General features: G+C 43.8%; 1 protein-coding gene across 3 annotated transcripts in view; it reads left to right on the forward strand.

The window, feature by feature from the left end:
* TMEM255B (transmembrane protein 255B) overlaps positions 1 to 15,027 on the forward strand; it is a 77,176-nt gene that overhangs the window by 51,253 nt on the left and 10,896 nt on the right. For all 3 annotated transcript variants that reach the window (XR_008464528.1, XM_054189025.1, XM_054189026.1), the window contains 3 exons: positions 6,807 to 6,887; positions 11,215 to 11,300; positions 14,247 to 14,406. Coding sequence is in view for 2 of the 3 variants with exons in the window: in XM_054189025.1 (XP_054045000.1) it covers positions 6,807 to 6,887; positions 11,215 to 11,300; positions 14,247 to 14,406 (327 nt within the window). In the remaining variant the exon portion in view is untranslated. The remainder of the gene's footprint in view (positions 1 to 6,806; positions 6,888 to 11,214; positions 11,301 to 14,246; positions 14,407 to 15,027) is intronic.

Consider the following 15,027-nt stretch of genomic DNA (forward strand, 5'->3'; position numbering starts at 1 on the left):
AATTAAAGAGAATTAATGGGTGTCCAGGGTTTTTTTGACACCTCTGAAAATTTTCTAATCTTAGCCTGATGGCAATCTGACTGTATCTGCCCATTATACACAAACATTCTCATACATAATTAGCTAAGAAATCTTCTTTTCCAGTGCTCAGAAAGATGGAATAAAACCCATCCACTTTTCCTTTACATCAGTAAATAAACCCAAGCATGCAACCACATTTTTATACAGAATTCTTCCTCTCTTTGCCAGCCTACTGGTGTTTCTCCTTTGCCTATATCAGCAGAGCTCTAACCAACAGATCTTTCCCATCTGCCCATTTGCAGTTAGAGAGTTACTCGAAGAAGCAGAGAAGGGGAATGCATTAATTAATATATATTAATATAAAAATATTACACATTAGTGGAAGGTATTGCATCGCTCTGTTCGAATGACACTTATCAAGGACATTCCTGGTATCAAAGGATATCAAATTAGTTAAACAGAATATTGTTGCTATATATTTTAAAGCAACTGTTAACAGATGAAATATATAAATACTTACATATACATGTAAAAGTAGCTCTGTCTCCACCAGAATTGCTATAAGCAGTAAAATCAAGTAGAACCAAGGAGTGGTAGGTATCGTATATTCATACACAGTCTACAGTGAACACTATGAAAATATCAAGTATTTTACGAGCAGTCCATCAGGAATACTTTTATAGCTTTGAAGTGTGTCTCATTTGCCTTTGTTATTAGGGAAGCCAATAAAATCCAATGGGTGCTAATGCAGCGTGGCATTCTGTTGGATAATTTTAAACACTTCTTAATGTCTGTGTAGTGTCTTATTCATATAAATGCCTTAGTAGACAGGCAGACCACAGCACCTCTGTAGCATGAAAATCTTGTTCAAACGGAAGCTTTTACCAATGCAACCATTCAGCATCCCCAGTGTACCTCTACTTAAAAGCTGCGTGCTTTAGGTGTTGAGTTCTGTGGGTGCCTGGATAAAGTTAATTTTATCTAATCTCGGTTATTTTTGTACACTCAGTCATCACTCATTTATTTTGATTTGGGGTTGCCGGACTGATGGCACATACAGATGCATTGAGAAGAGCAGACTGATTGCAGAAAGCTGGCTTTACTAGTGCAGCAGGCTTGCTTTTCAAAATTCGGTGCATGAAGGAACGTGCTCATTTGCCATGATGGTGCATGCAAATGTATTAGCCGTATTCACAGTGGTTGTGTCCATGTCACAGCTCTGACTTTTTTGCTGCACAGAAATATGCAGTGATAATAGTTGGTATGGATTAATCAATCACCTCTCTCCCCAGGGAACAGTGCTGCTTCCAGTCACAAGCACACTTGTGCTAAAAGACCAAACCAATAAAAGGACCAATGTCTTTTTTAAGAGGAAGGAGGTGTAAAAGGTAGGAGAGCTGTGTAAGCCAGGAGACCAGTGCCAAGGTGAGGGTCTTCCTGTACTTGTTGGAGGCAGATTAGACAGCTCTCTCCCTGTCTTTAACACAATCTAGAGTTTTCTGAGGGGAGGATCTTATCATTTAGGGCCAGACACAGCCTCCTGGTGTGATGTGGTGGCATCACTCATCAGCAACCTGTAGTGAGGGCATGCATGCCCAGAAAGTAAGGTTGCTGAGGCATATTTGCTAAATTCACAACCTATGGGACTTTGAGAGAACTTGTTAGTGTGCTCATATCCTGAGGTAGGCTCTGACCCTCCTCACAAAATCAGAGTTGCTGAGGCTGGGTGGCATCTCTGGAGATTGTCTCATCCAACCCTCCCTGCTCAAAGCAGTGTCAACTAGAGCAGGTTGCTCAGAACTGTGTCTAGTTGGGCTTTGGGTATTGCCAAGGATGGAGACTCCACAACTGCTCTGGGAAAATTGTCCCAGTGTTTAACATTTCTTCGTATGTTTGAATGGAATTTCCTGTATTTCAGTTTGTGCCTTTTCCCTCTTGTCCTTTTCCTGGGCACCACTGAGAAGAGTCTGGCTCCATCTTCTTTATTTCCCCCATCAAGTATTGATACACATTGGTAAGGTACACCCGAGCCTTCTCCTTCTCTTCTCTAGGCTGAGCAGTCCCAGCTCTCTCAGCTGCTTCTCTTATGACAGATGCTCCAGTCTGTTAATTATCTTCGTAGTCCTTTTCTGCACTCACTCTAGTACGTCCATGTCTCTCTCACACTGGGGACCCCAGCACTGGACCCAGCACTTCAGATGTGTCTCACCAGTGCTGAGCATGGAAGAGCGATCACCTCCCTGGACTGCTGGTGATGCTCTTCCTAATGCAGACAAGGGTACTGCTGGCCTTTTCTGTCACAAGGGTGCATTGCTGGCTCATTTTTAACCTGCTGCCCACCAGGACCATCTCTGTAAAGCTGCTTTCCAGCCGGTCAGCCCCCACCCTTCTCTGGTGCATGCAATTATTGTTCCCCAGGTGCAAGATTTGGCATTTCCCTGTGCTGAACTTCTTGAGTTTCCTGTGGGCCACTTCTCCATTCCAGGTTACTCTGAACGATAGCAGAGTTCTCTGGTGTTCCAGCCATTCCTCCCAGTTTTCATTTAGAAGCCTGTGACGGGTACATTCTACCCATCATCCAGTTCAATCATTAAGATGTTACACAATATTGTCCCCAGTATTGACCCCTGGGGTAGACTACTATTGAGTGACCTCCAGCTGGACTTCATGTCACTGATCACAACACTGTGACCCCAGCAGTTCTGCCAGCTTTCAGTCCACCTCATTGTCCATTTATTTAGCGTGTACTTCATCAGCTTGTCTGCAAGAATGTTATGAGGGACTGCCAAAGGCCTTACTGAAGTGAAGATAAACAACATCCAGAAGCAGATGAGTGAGAAGCTCCACTTATCCACTAAGCCAGTCACATCCTTGTAGAAGGGTAACAGGTTGGTCAGACATGATTCCCCCTTTGCAAATCCATGTTTACTATTGTAAACCCGTTTTCACTACTCCAAATCATCTTCCTGTCCTTGAGATATTTGGAAATGGTTTCCAACGTTATTTGCTCCGTCACCTTCCCACCAGTGTGCACTTCCGTGTATTCTCTTTCTTGCCATTCTTGAAGACAGGAGTGACATTTACTTTCTTCAGGTCCTCTGAAATCTTCCCTGAACACCATGACCTTTCAAAGTGGCTTTGCATTGACATCGTCCAGCCTCCTCAGTACTCATGGGTGCATCCCATCAGGTCCCATGGACTTGTGTATCTCTAGTCTGTTTAAATGTTCCCTAACCTGATCCTCCTCCAACAAGAGTAAGTCTTTCTTGCCCCAGATTTTCCACTGGTCTTAATTGAAGACCAAAGCAAAGAAGGCACTGAGTACCTTCGTCTTTACCATGTCTTTTGTCACCAGGTCACCTGCCTCGTTCAGTAGCGTGCCCATATTTTTCCTAGTCTTTCTTTGGCTGCTAATACACCCATAGAAGCCCTTCTTGTTGCCCTGTGCAGCCCTCACTGGATTGAACTCCAGGTGGGCTTTGGTTTTCTTAACTCCATCCCTGCATGCACATATAATGTCTCTATTTTACTACTTGGTGACTTGCCCCTGGTTGCACTTCTTGTACACTTCCTTTTTCTGTCTGAGTTATATCAGGAACTCCTTGTTCATCATCGCAGGCCTTTGCGTGATTTCCTGCTTGTTGGGATGAACTGCTTGTTTGGAGGGGGTGATCCTTCAACATCAACCAGCTCTCCTGGACCCCACTGCTTTCAAAAACTGTGTCCCATGGGATTCTTCCAAGCAAATTCCTGCATAGGCCAAAGTCTCCTTTCCTGAAGTGTGGGGTTGGGATCCTGCTTTCTTCCCTGCTCCCTCCTCTTCAGATCCTGAACTCCACCATCTCATCAGCAGGGGCAAGGCTGCCCCTGACCTTCACATCCCTGACAAATCCTTCCTTGTTTGTAAATATGAGGTCCAGCAGAGCTCGTCTCCTTGTCAGCTCCTTGACCATCCATGTTAGGAAGTTGTTAATGCATTCCAGAACCCTTCTAGATTACTTGTGCCCTGCTGTGTTGTCCCTCCAGCAGATGCCTTGTGCCTTTCCCAGGTATTGGGGTAAAGTCCTTTACTACTTTGAAGTAATAAAGTAGTTAAAGTACTCCATGAGCACTAGAGCTTGTGAGTGTGAGGCTTCTTGAAAAGGCCTCATCTATTTTTTCCTGATGAGGCAGTCTGTAGCAGACACCCACCACAACATTCCCCATTTTGGTCTGGCTTCTAATATCGACATAAAAGCTCTCAGCTGGCTCCTCATCTGTCCCTAAACAGAACTCCATGCATTCTTGCTGCTTTCTCTCATAAAAAGCAACTCCCCATTTCCACCATCCTACATGTCCTTCCGAAAAAGCCTGTATCCATCCATGACAGCACTCCAGTCCCGTGAGCTATCTTACCATGTCTCTGTGATCCCAATGAGATCATTGCCCTGTGACTACACACAAACCTCAAACTGTCTGTTCTCTGGACTGTGTGTGTTAATCTACAGACACTTCAAAGAGTGCTAAGCATCCCAGAAAGGGATGAGACCTTTCCTTGTGTTGTCCTATGGATGCTTCCTTATCCATGTGCATAAACTTGAAGTGGGCCCCATTTAGCCCTGTTATGTTGATTGTGAGATTTCTTTTGTCCACATCACCCTGTTCACTTCACTTGTGTCATTGGTCCACTACTTCCTCACTTGATTGTTGGTCCTCATCTCTCTCCCCTGTTGCTCCTAACTTAAAGCTCTTGTCACTGATTGACTAGACTATGGGCAAAAATGCTTTTGCCCTAATTAGTTAGGTGGATCCCATCTCTTCCAAGAACTCCTGGCTCATGAAAGATCCTCTCATGGTCATAAAAGCCAAAGTCCTTTTCCCGACATCAGATGTACAGCCAGTTCTTGACCTGCTGGATCCACCCAGCCCTCCTCAAGCCATTTCTCCTCACCAACAGGATTGAGAACACCACTTGGGCTCCATGCCCTTGACCATTGCCCCCTTCCAAGATCTTCCAGGATCAAGCTGAAACTTGTTATTGCTGTGAATATGATGGACAGCAGTTTTTCATGGATTTGCTCCTCATGGTAGAAAAAGCCATTCCTACTGCTCATTCCCCTTCTCTGTCATTTCATCCCCATGCAACAGATGAAATCAGGGTTGGAGTGTAATTCTCTGCAAAAGGGCAGCGCAGCCTGTGATTGCTCCTATGCTTGCTGTGCTAGCAAAGAAACTACAGTCCTGTTAGTCCTTCCAACCAGATCTGTCCCTGGAAGTCATGGCTAAAGGCTAGTGCTTTCCCAGGCCTATGGAAGAATGTTGTCCTAGTCCTAGTGGCATGCTGTTTGTGTGGTATTTGCTTTTCCTCTAGAGAAAAAGAATTACTGAAGCATTTTTTCTTACACTTGTGTGATATAAGTAAATAATTTTGGATGCAGGAAGCTAACCTTTCCCTAACCCTTAGGAGTTGGTGTCCAAAACTTCCTTCAGTTTGCCAGAGTAATGAGAAAGGCAAACAAGCTGATGGATGAGCTTTATTTGTTGACTTGTTTGCATTCCTGCTTAGCTCAGCATTTTTACTGATTATGTATTTTGGGTCAGCAGATTTATACAGTTCACACTTCGTTATCCAGCAAGCATAGAACACTCAGAAGTGATCTTAATCAGTACAGATCTTTCTGCAATTTCTGGGGTCTTCCTGGATGTTTCATAAAGCTTTAAAATGCAGTGGAAGTTAATCAGCACAGATTTTTGCTAACAACTTAAGTAGTACTTTGCCTGTAAGTTAGCATGGAAAGAGGGGGTGGCACACAATGGGTTCCATCTTCTCTCTTGGAAGTGGTCTGACTGACATGCTGGAGAGCACCTGAGTGCTTTGAAGTCACAAATCATGACGTAGGACTAGATAAGTGACAGGACGTTGAGAAAGACTTTTTTTGCCAACGTAAGTAATTCCTGCACTTTCATTTGGGAATGATGCCTGATCACAGAGAACTCTTCAGTCTCAAATCCTCCATAGGCAAATATGGTGTAGTCCTGAAACTGGCTGAGGTGTGCAGTCTCTAGCCTCCAAGTGGCCATTCACCAAGTTTGGGAATGCCCATCTTGCATCTGGCCAAGAATATTTCACTGCGTTCTTCCTTTATATCAATTTGTGGGAACCGTTACAAGCAAAATATGAAATACGAGCAATGAATGTACATTTTGCAATACACATAGGAAAATAAGGCAAAAAAAAACCTTGATGCAAATTACTTCCCCTTTATGACTTCATGTTTTCATTAGTCTTTGTTTTGCTTTTGGGGTTTGAAGTGTGAGTAGTAAGTGGAATGCTTAAAGTATTAGCTATTTTAATTAGTTTTCACTATGGAAATTGTTGAAATCCTTTAAAAAGGAAAGTGCCGTATCTGGAAGACAAATAGCAAAGTAAATCTTTGTGCTAAGTAAGAAACTGTACCACGAAAAAGAGTGACTGGACCGTTCTCATAAAGCAGTACTATTTGACATCAGGGAAGGAAGGGGTTAAACTCCAGGGGGGATGTCTTCTTAAAAGACCCGACTAGTACAGAGAGAAATAAATGATAGTCACATAGCTTAGTGGCAGACTGAGGAAGGAAAATGTAACTCTGAGGAGAGCCATTCTGTAAAGAAAGCCAACACGGGGGTGTGTGAGCCGCTTGCCCAAGTGTCTGCATTGGCTTCAGCTCCACAGAGGTGTAAGCATCTGCACCATGGGTACATGGGACATGGTGCCTTCATGCTTCCTCCACACTGAGGACTTTTTTTGACTATTTTTCTCTTTACAGGAACCCAGACCTTTGTATAACAAAAGGTGCCAGTTTTATTCAAGTGGAATAGGATTCCTGTATGATGCCTACCAGACAGAGGTAAACAAACTCACCTCATCACACGCTTGTTTCTGCTGTGCTTTGAGGGGCTGGGGAGGAGGGAGGTGTTTGAGAGTAAGTCTGCGCATGTAGGTCACAAGTTGATAGAAAACCAACTTTTTTTTTTCTCACACAAGTGACTCTCCGCTTGTCCAAGCCTCTGATGATTGCAAATCCTTACAGCCAGTGAGGTTTTGAGTCATCATCAGTGTTTCTATCCAGTACATTACTCTGGGACTGGAACGATTCCTAGTCCATCTATACTGTATAATAGCTGTCTGGGATGTATTTGTCACATTGGCATCTTTCTCTAAGGAGGTTTTTGTAGACTTGAAGTGGAATAGAAAATATCTAAATGAATCCATTTGCATTGTCCAAAAGACTTCAGATCTTCTCTGTATTTGCCAGCGGTTTGAATGCAGCTTCTTTATTACCTCAGTGACATTAACATGGTAGGAAAAGTGCCATACCCAAATGGCTAGCCTCCTGAGAAATACAGATTTAGTTTGTTTTCCTATTTTTCATTTTATTATTGTGGTAAATTGGTGGGAGTGAAAAGAAAATCAAACAGAGCAGGACTGAGAACAGCTAAACAGTGGTATAACTTACAAAAAGCCAGATGTCCTTCATCACCATTCCTCCCATGGCTAAGAAAAAGTGTATGGGGAGCGTTACCGTTAATAATTCTAGACAGCTTAGCAAAGTATATTACCAGGTTAAGCAGCTGATACTCCTTAAATCTTGCTGCTAGGGCACCCCATTGTTGATTCCAGAAATTTATGACAAAAATATTTCATTGACCTCCTTGCCTAAAGGCCTACCCGGACAAACTTATGACCTGTGACAACACCCTTGCCTGTAAGTTTCACTCCATCCTCTTCTAAAGTGTGCATGCACACTCAGACACAGACATGTCCTGAGAAATGCCTCTAATCCCTGTGATAGGTGCATAGCTGGCTTCACACTGACCACAACTCCCTGCAGGTGACCCCAGCCTCGGGCTTCTGGACAGACAGGTTTCCCCAGCTCTGCAGATTCTTTGAATGTCTAAAGAGCTCCTTGCTCTATTCAGGCAAAAAAACCCCCCACGTATCTTTTAAAAGTGTAGTTAGTTTGTAATAACATTCTTGTCTGGTTGCCCACTGATCTAGAGTCAGCATGTGCTAATTTAGAGTTAATGATCTGTGGCATTTGAACTTGGCTTTTGCTTTTCCAAAGTTAGCCAGCTAGAGAGCAGGGGACATGCTCTGCATGCCAGACGAACACCTAACTAGGAAGGCAGATTCTTTACTGGGTGCAAGTTTCCTTTTGATTGCCATCTCTAGCCTGAGAGCGGTCTCCAGCTCATGTAGCTTGCCTGGTTCAGTTCTTCTCTTTGCTCAAAGCAGAGAGAATTTGATTTTCTTGCAATTACCATGAGTTGAGAACATCTCTTCAATTTATGCTGAGGGGGTGGACAGGCACAAACAGCCAGAACATGAAAAAACTAAATGTCTGGTCACTAAAATGAAATAATAGGTCTTGACACACAAAATACCCACAAATGGCCTGTTTTCACCACCCTTGCTCACACTGCACAGTAATTTGTTTATTTTGGTTCATTCACTGTTCTCCTAAAAAGGAGTGCCTTGCTCTTTGCGTGTTTTAAAAATGCAGTGATAAAAATAGACAGCTACAGTAATTCCCTTAACCGATAATTTAATAGTCCAGAAGCAGCTAAAACCATGTTTAAGATCTTGCCGATCTCCCTCTTAAGTACTTCTAACCTTCTGCAGAGAAAAGGAGCAAACTGGCCTTACTGATGCTTGGAGAGGGGAAAATTACTTTTATTTCCTATCAGAAGTGTCCCCAAAGCCATTCATCAGGATGAACTACCTTTTTAGCAGCCCACTCCGTCTTATGAAGCCCTCCGATGAGTAATGGGAAAAGGGTATTTTAACTATGCAGGTCATTTTGCCCACATACAGGGGGGCAAAACCAAAGTCTTAAGTTCCACTCTGTGCAAAAGCACTAGGGCATCCCAGCAAAGCTACTGTGGTAGCAGAGGCATTGGCACACTCTACTCCGGGACCGTTTTTCAAACTGCTTTGAGAAGCAGCCAGGTGTGATGTTTCAGTCACTTCTGAGCTGGATCTTGACTAAGCTGACACAGTCATCGATGGTAGCGTGCTCCTCTCCTGCAGTAAACTGCAGCTCAGGCTGAGGACCGCTGCAGCTGAACGTGACTTCTGGCCAACAAAGCCCTTATGTCAAATTCCAGTAAGTTCAGACGCAACAGAACGAGGTTGATGGAATGAGGTCCTATCTCAGGGTGAGATATTCCTTGTGACAACTGGGAGCTCCATTTCCAGATTGCAACCTAGACTGAGACTGTCCTTGTATAACCTAACTTCCATTTTGGGTTAGAAGAGATGATTTGTGTGAGACACTGACCGCAGGTGTAGCCTTGTCCTGGGCAGCAAAGCAATCCCAAGGCATCATTTTAACTCCCTTTAACTTTGTCACTCTCAAGCAAATCCTGCTAAGGACAAGTGCAGCAAGTCTGAGACCAGCTGCAAAATTAACTTACTTTGCTGCTGAGTGTGTGTGTTTAAGGCTTTCCTTTTTGCTGGGATCAAACACGTGAGGAGTACAGACTCAGCAACAGTGGCAGTTTTCACACTAAAAAGGATGCACAGATCCAGAACTCCGGATCTGAGAAACATCTGGTTTAACATCTCCTGTGGAGGGCATCCCACAGACTAACACATTCATGGATAAGCAGAACTGTCTGACAGGAGCTTTACGAAAGCAGGCATGTATTCCCAAGCATGCTGCTTTTACTTTTTCATTATGAGGAATTTTCCATTCAATAATACATTTTATTTGCATTTTGCAAACAAAAATACTTCTCAGTGGTTACAGTACTTTTTTCTGTCAAAATAAAAACTACAGAAACAATGTACTTTCTGTCCTGCTAGCTTTTAAAACCTGACAGTTCCTTCAAAGTCAATAAGCTAAAAATCTCAGTGAAAAAAAAAAGCCTTACATATAAAATATTTCAATTGGCCTGTGGTGTGAAATAGAAGTGATTAATGCTTACCACACTCAAGGAGTCATTAAAGTGATTTCTTATCTTGATGAAGAGTGGCTTACGTGTGCCTGCCTTTGCTGTTTGAACATCTGTCCCTCCCTGCAATTCCTGTGCACACAAATAAACCTTTTCAGTTTTCTATTCAAGAGCCTACAGTAAACGGTACTTATTTGCTGGAGTGCTTGGATCTTTTCTGAGCAGTCTTGTTTGTGGGCTTGGAGATTGTTCTTCTCGTTGTTGTTCCTAATTATTTGCTTCTTCAGGAGGGTGTTACTGAAAGGAGAGAGCTCCCATTTGTTGGAAGCTGTTCAGTTAAATTGGCTTCTTTGCCCATTTCCCCACTATAATGGCGTGGTATTCTTACCCACTTCAGTGGCTTGCTGTGCAGTATCTCTCAAGACCCATGGTCCCTGCGTCACAGCTGTAGGGATCCACATCTCACAGCTGCACACTCTGGGTCTTCAGAAAATAGCAGCAGGCAGTAAAGCAAAATGCTTGAAAACTCTGGCAGCCATGGCTGCAGGTCAATGCTGGTGGCTCTGGGCTCCATAGTGCAAATGCCCCGAGGTTCAGGGCCTGATGTCCTGAATCAGGCTGATGGCCTGATGGCCTTTGGGCCACAAAGATGATCAGAGGGCTGGAGCACCTCTCCTATGAAGACAAGCTGAGAGAGCTGGGGTTGTTCAGCCTGGAGAAGAGAAGGCTCCGGGGAAACCTAATAGTGGCCTTCCAGTACCTGAAGGGGACCTACAAGAAAGCCAGGGAGGGGCTGTTTGCAAGGTCATGTAGCGATAGGACGAAGGGCAATGGTTTTAAACTAGGGCAGGGTAGGTTTAGATTAGACATTAGGAAGAAGTTCTTTACAATGAGGGCGGTGAGACACTGGAAGAGGTTGACCAGAGAGGTGGTGGAGGCCTCATCCCTGGAGACACTCAAGGCCAGGCTTGATGAGTCTCTGAGCAACCTGATCTAGTTAAAGATGTCCCTGCTTACTGCAGGGGGGTTGGACTAGATGACCTTTAAAGGTCCTTCCAACCCAACACATTCTATGATTCTATGATTCTATGAATGAAATTCCTGGGAGCTCAGGCATGTCCTTCCACCCTGCAGTTGTGGATTTTGGAATCTCAGAATCTTTCTGCACAACATGTAATAGAACCTGACATCGCAGTAGCTGTTTCTTTGTGGTCAGTAGGATGATTCACACAACACTGAAATACTGAGAATGAAAGTCAGTCTCTTCTTTTTTGGCAGGTGACATGTTATAACTTAAACAGCAAGTGCCAGCTGAAAGTAAAGAGTAACACGTGCTATTGCTGTGACCTGTACAACTGTGAGAAGTAAGTACCTGTGTGCAGCCAATGGCCTCTGAGAAATACTTGGTTGTTTGTCCCTTCTCTTAAATAATGGAGGGTGGGGGCTCAGGCCTGGAGAAGGAACACAAGGGGCTTGTATGCTGAGCAATCCAGTTCCTCTGGGATTGAAGTCCTGATGCCAGCAGAGAAGAAGTCAAGGGTTGCGTATTACTGTGGGCATTATTTCAGTTTCTTTTTTTTTAAATATGCCCATAAGCTCTTTGCTGTGTGATTGAAATTGACCACTCGGTCACAGCCCTGATTCAGTGAATCCAGGTTTTTTTCCTAACAAACTGGGGGAAACAAAATGAATAGGAACGTAGGTGCTCATAGGCAGAGATCATGTTGTAGGCATATGCAGAGCTCTGTTGTTAGCAACAGCCTCAGTAGGCATGGGATTTTGCTAAATTGTCATAGGACAGATGCAGAGGGTCTTGTGAGTGTTTTCTGAAGCTGTCCTTTTGACTTCATCATTACCAAAGCACGAGATGTCAGAAGATAAGAGAGGAAATGTCTGGATATGCTTATGAAGATCAGCTGAAGTTTAGCACAGGGTTGCAGTGCAGCGATTTAGCAGGAGTAAAAAAGGCGGTTAGAAAAACTACATCACAGCGAAGTCCAAGGGTTTATAACATGGAAGACAGATGAAATGAACTTGCACAACTGACTGGCCATCTGGCACATAGAGATTTTGACTGCAGGCAGCATTATGTCTTACCACATACAAGAAATGCTCCCTCAGCATCATCTTACCATGCACTCTCATGCAAACTCTGCAGCCTTCTGCAGTTCACCCACAGTCACTCTTCTTTCTTTCCCTCTATGTATTTCTCATCTTTCTTCCTTCTTACGTCTCATGGATTTTTTTGGTTTTGCCTCCTTGTCACATCCTAGCAGCCCTATGTAAGCTTTTGGTAGCATGCTGCCAGACATAAACATTTTAAGTGTAGAGGAATGAGGCTGTCACATGAGACTTCTACCTAAGGCTTCTGTATAAAAGAGTAGTTCTTGTCCAGATCCTGATGTAACTAGAGAAGCAAAATTAAATTTGGGACTAGAAGAAAGTCATCTATGCATGCATATTTCTCATGTGCATAAGAGGCACAAAGTGAGTGCAGGTCTGTGGAGTGGATTAAAATCCCCTGCGAGTGTTAGAGTTTTCTGCTTGTGTAAGAAATATTAAATCTGGAAATCTGGACATGATGGAGGCATACAAAACAAATTACATGGGAAAGGTAAAGTATGCACAACTTTGGTACCCTTTCTATGATAGAGAAACGATGGAACATCATAGTTGCAATGCAATATGTTTACACTGAGAATGCTTTCTTCCATGGTACACAACCAATGGCTGCACGTTGACACTGAATCGAACAGCGCAATCCAATACAGAGAAGAACAGGGGTCTTAAAGGGGTGAAAGCATTCAGAGTTATCAAATAAAGTGACTGAAACTCTTCAAGTATAAGGTAACAACAAGAAGAGATCAGGAATACTCCTCCTCCAGATGGAGATCCTCCGTGACATTTTTCTAAGACATTGGGTTTGTCTGAAACACCTGGGACTGATCATGATATATTCCATGCTATAATTAAATGTGTGTGCTCTGCCATTGTCAGCAATCCACACTGGACAGCAAGATCTTATGGCACTGGCACGGACAAATACAGGGTAAAGTAGTCTTGCTGCTCTACAGATTTGGCAATTCCAGCTCATAGGATGGCTAGAGAGAAGTAGGAGGAGATATGCTGACATGAAGTGACTTGATGTCATCCATGCAATGGACCAGTATGCAGGCAGGATCGCAGGTCAGATTTCCTTAGCCTCACAGCAGCTGAAGCTAAATAAACCTAAATATAGGTTTATTTAGGTAAGCAACATCTGTGCCCATGATAGGGCCCAAGTAAACTCACCAGTAGCGGATCCAGAGTGCCAGAACCGTGCCCCACAACAAATGATTGAACATTTCCAGGAATTACAGTGCTTGGCTTGGTTCTTCCCAGAAATGTTGTGGGTTTCTCCACGCTGCTACCTTCCTCTGCAGAGCTTTCCCTAACCAGCATCTCCACTGCTGCCCTGTGTGCTGGGGACGGAGGAACAGAAGAGTGAGCACCAGAAGCTGAGTGCAAAAACAGACCTGGCATTTAAAAAATCTTTCCAACTCAAATAGCTGCTCTAGGAGCTCATTAGTGGGCTAGCATTAAGGCAGGTACTGGAAAGAACTGCAGGAAACTGTGGTTTCAAATTTTGCAGTAGGGTATTTCTGACTTTCGGCAAGACAACGAGGATTGGCTTCACAACATGCCTCATTTGCAATAACCAGTGCAGTGTAGAAATATAAACAAACAAAAATTTCTGGATAGTACAATCCATAGTGTAAAGGCACATATTTATACTGTACTGCATTGCATCTGTTAATTTGGAACCACAGACAACATAAACAAATGTCGCCAGCTGGCAAAATCTCACTTTCTGTGGTTGAATTAATGCTTAAGCAACTTGTTTTCCCCAGTTTCAGAGATGCCAGCGGATTTCCAGGTGAGCTGGGGAAAAAAAAAAAAAAAAGCAGTGCGAAGCATGCTTTAGCTGGCAGCTAAATCACAAGGGCAACATCCATATGTCAGGACTATGTCTGTGTTCAGAGACCCTCAGCAAAAAAAAACACCCAACTAGTCCCTGCTGGTGCACAACACTGGTCAGCCAAACTAGGGTTGGTATTAGTTGGACCACATGTTTAATGCTGGCACTAGCAGGGCAAATTTTTGTCAACAGTAGAGCTTTCTCCAGTTCACCTGGGCAGTGTTTGGTGGGAGCATGGATGAAGTACTTTGCCAAAGAGGAAAGTGAGCAGGAGGGATTGAGATCCTCTGGTGCCCTGTATTATGTGCAAAACCATTCCCACAGCAGTGACGTTGTCTGCATTCCCTTTCAGTTCAGAGCAGTCTTCCAGCTACTATGAATTTCTCGGCGTGAGCAGCTGTCAGGACGTGGTTCACCTGTATAGGCTGCTGTGGTCCTCCACAGTCCTCAACATCATCGGGTTGTTTCTGGGGATTATTACGGCAGCCATTCTTGGGGCATTTAAAGACATGGTAAGGCTCACAGTCTTTTGCCTTGTGTGCGGACTTCTGTGCTTGTTGGTGTTATTAAGTGGGTTAAAACCAAGGAAGCATAAGTGTACGAAGGAGGCAATTTAAACATGTTTCCTGTGTGATCTGGGAGTCTGGAGTCACATCTTTAGGCTAAGCTGTTGCCAGCTGCTCACAGCAAAGTAGGTCAAGCCTGGTCAATACGTGAATGGAAGGGAAATATCAGGCATCTGTGTGAACAGATGCTGGTAATTCACTTAGTGGCCTCCTTTTTTTTTTTTTTCTATTCCAATTCACCACTGAACCTGTGGGCCAGCGCAGGGTTTGAGGACGCTAGTTTGTAGCTAACATGGAAAACTCAAGTCCTGTGCGTGACTATTTAACCTTATGTAGTTCTTTTCCCAAGAATGGGGATTAACTCTGAAGTATCAGTCAAGTTTTTATTTGAACAGTTGTATTCAGGTCACATTAACCTCCTCTTTTGTTTCACTAAGGAACGCCACCCCTCTAACTGCTGCCTGTGCCACACCACCATGTCGTGCTGCTGTGCATCAGTGCATTCAGAAGAGGCTGTGTCCTAGGAGAGATTCTGTGATACAGTGCCTCATCTGCCTAGATTTTCTG

The sequence above is a fragment of the Rissa tridactyla genome, chromosome 1 (assembly GCF_028500815.1).
Source record: "Rissa tridactyla isolate bRisTri1 chromosome 1, bRisTri1.patW.cur.20221130, whole genome shotgun sequence".
NCBI lineage: Eukaryota > Metazoa > Chordata > Aves > Charadriiformes > Laridae > Rissa > Rissa tridactyla.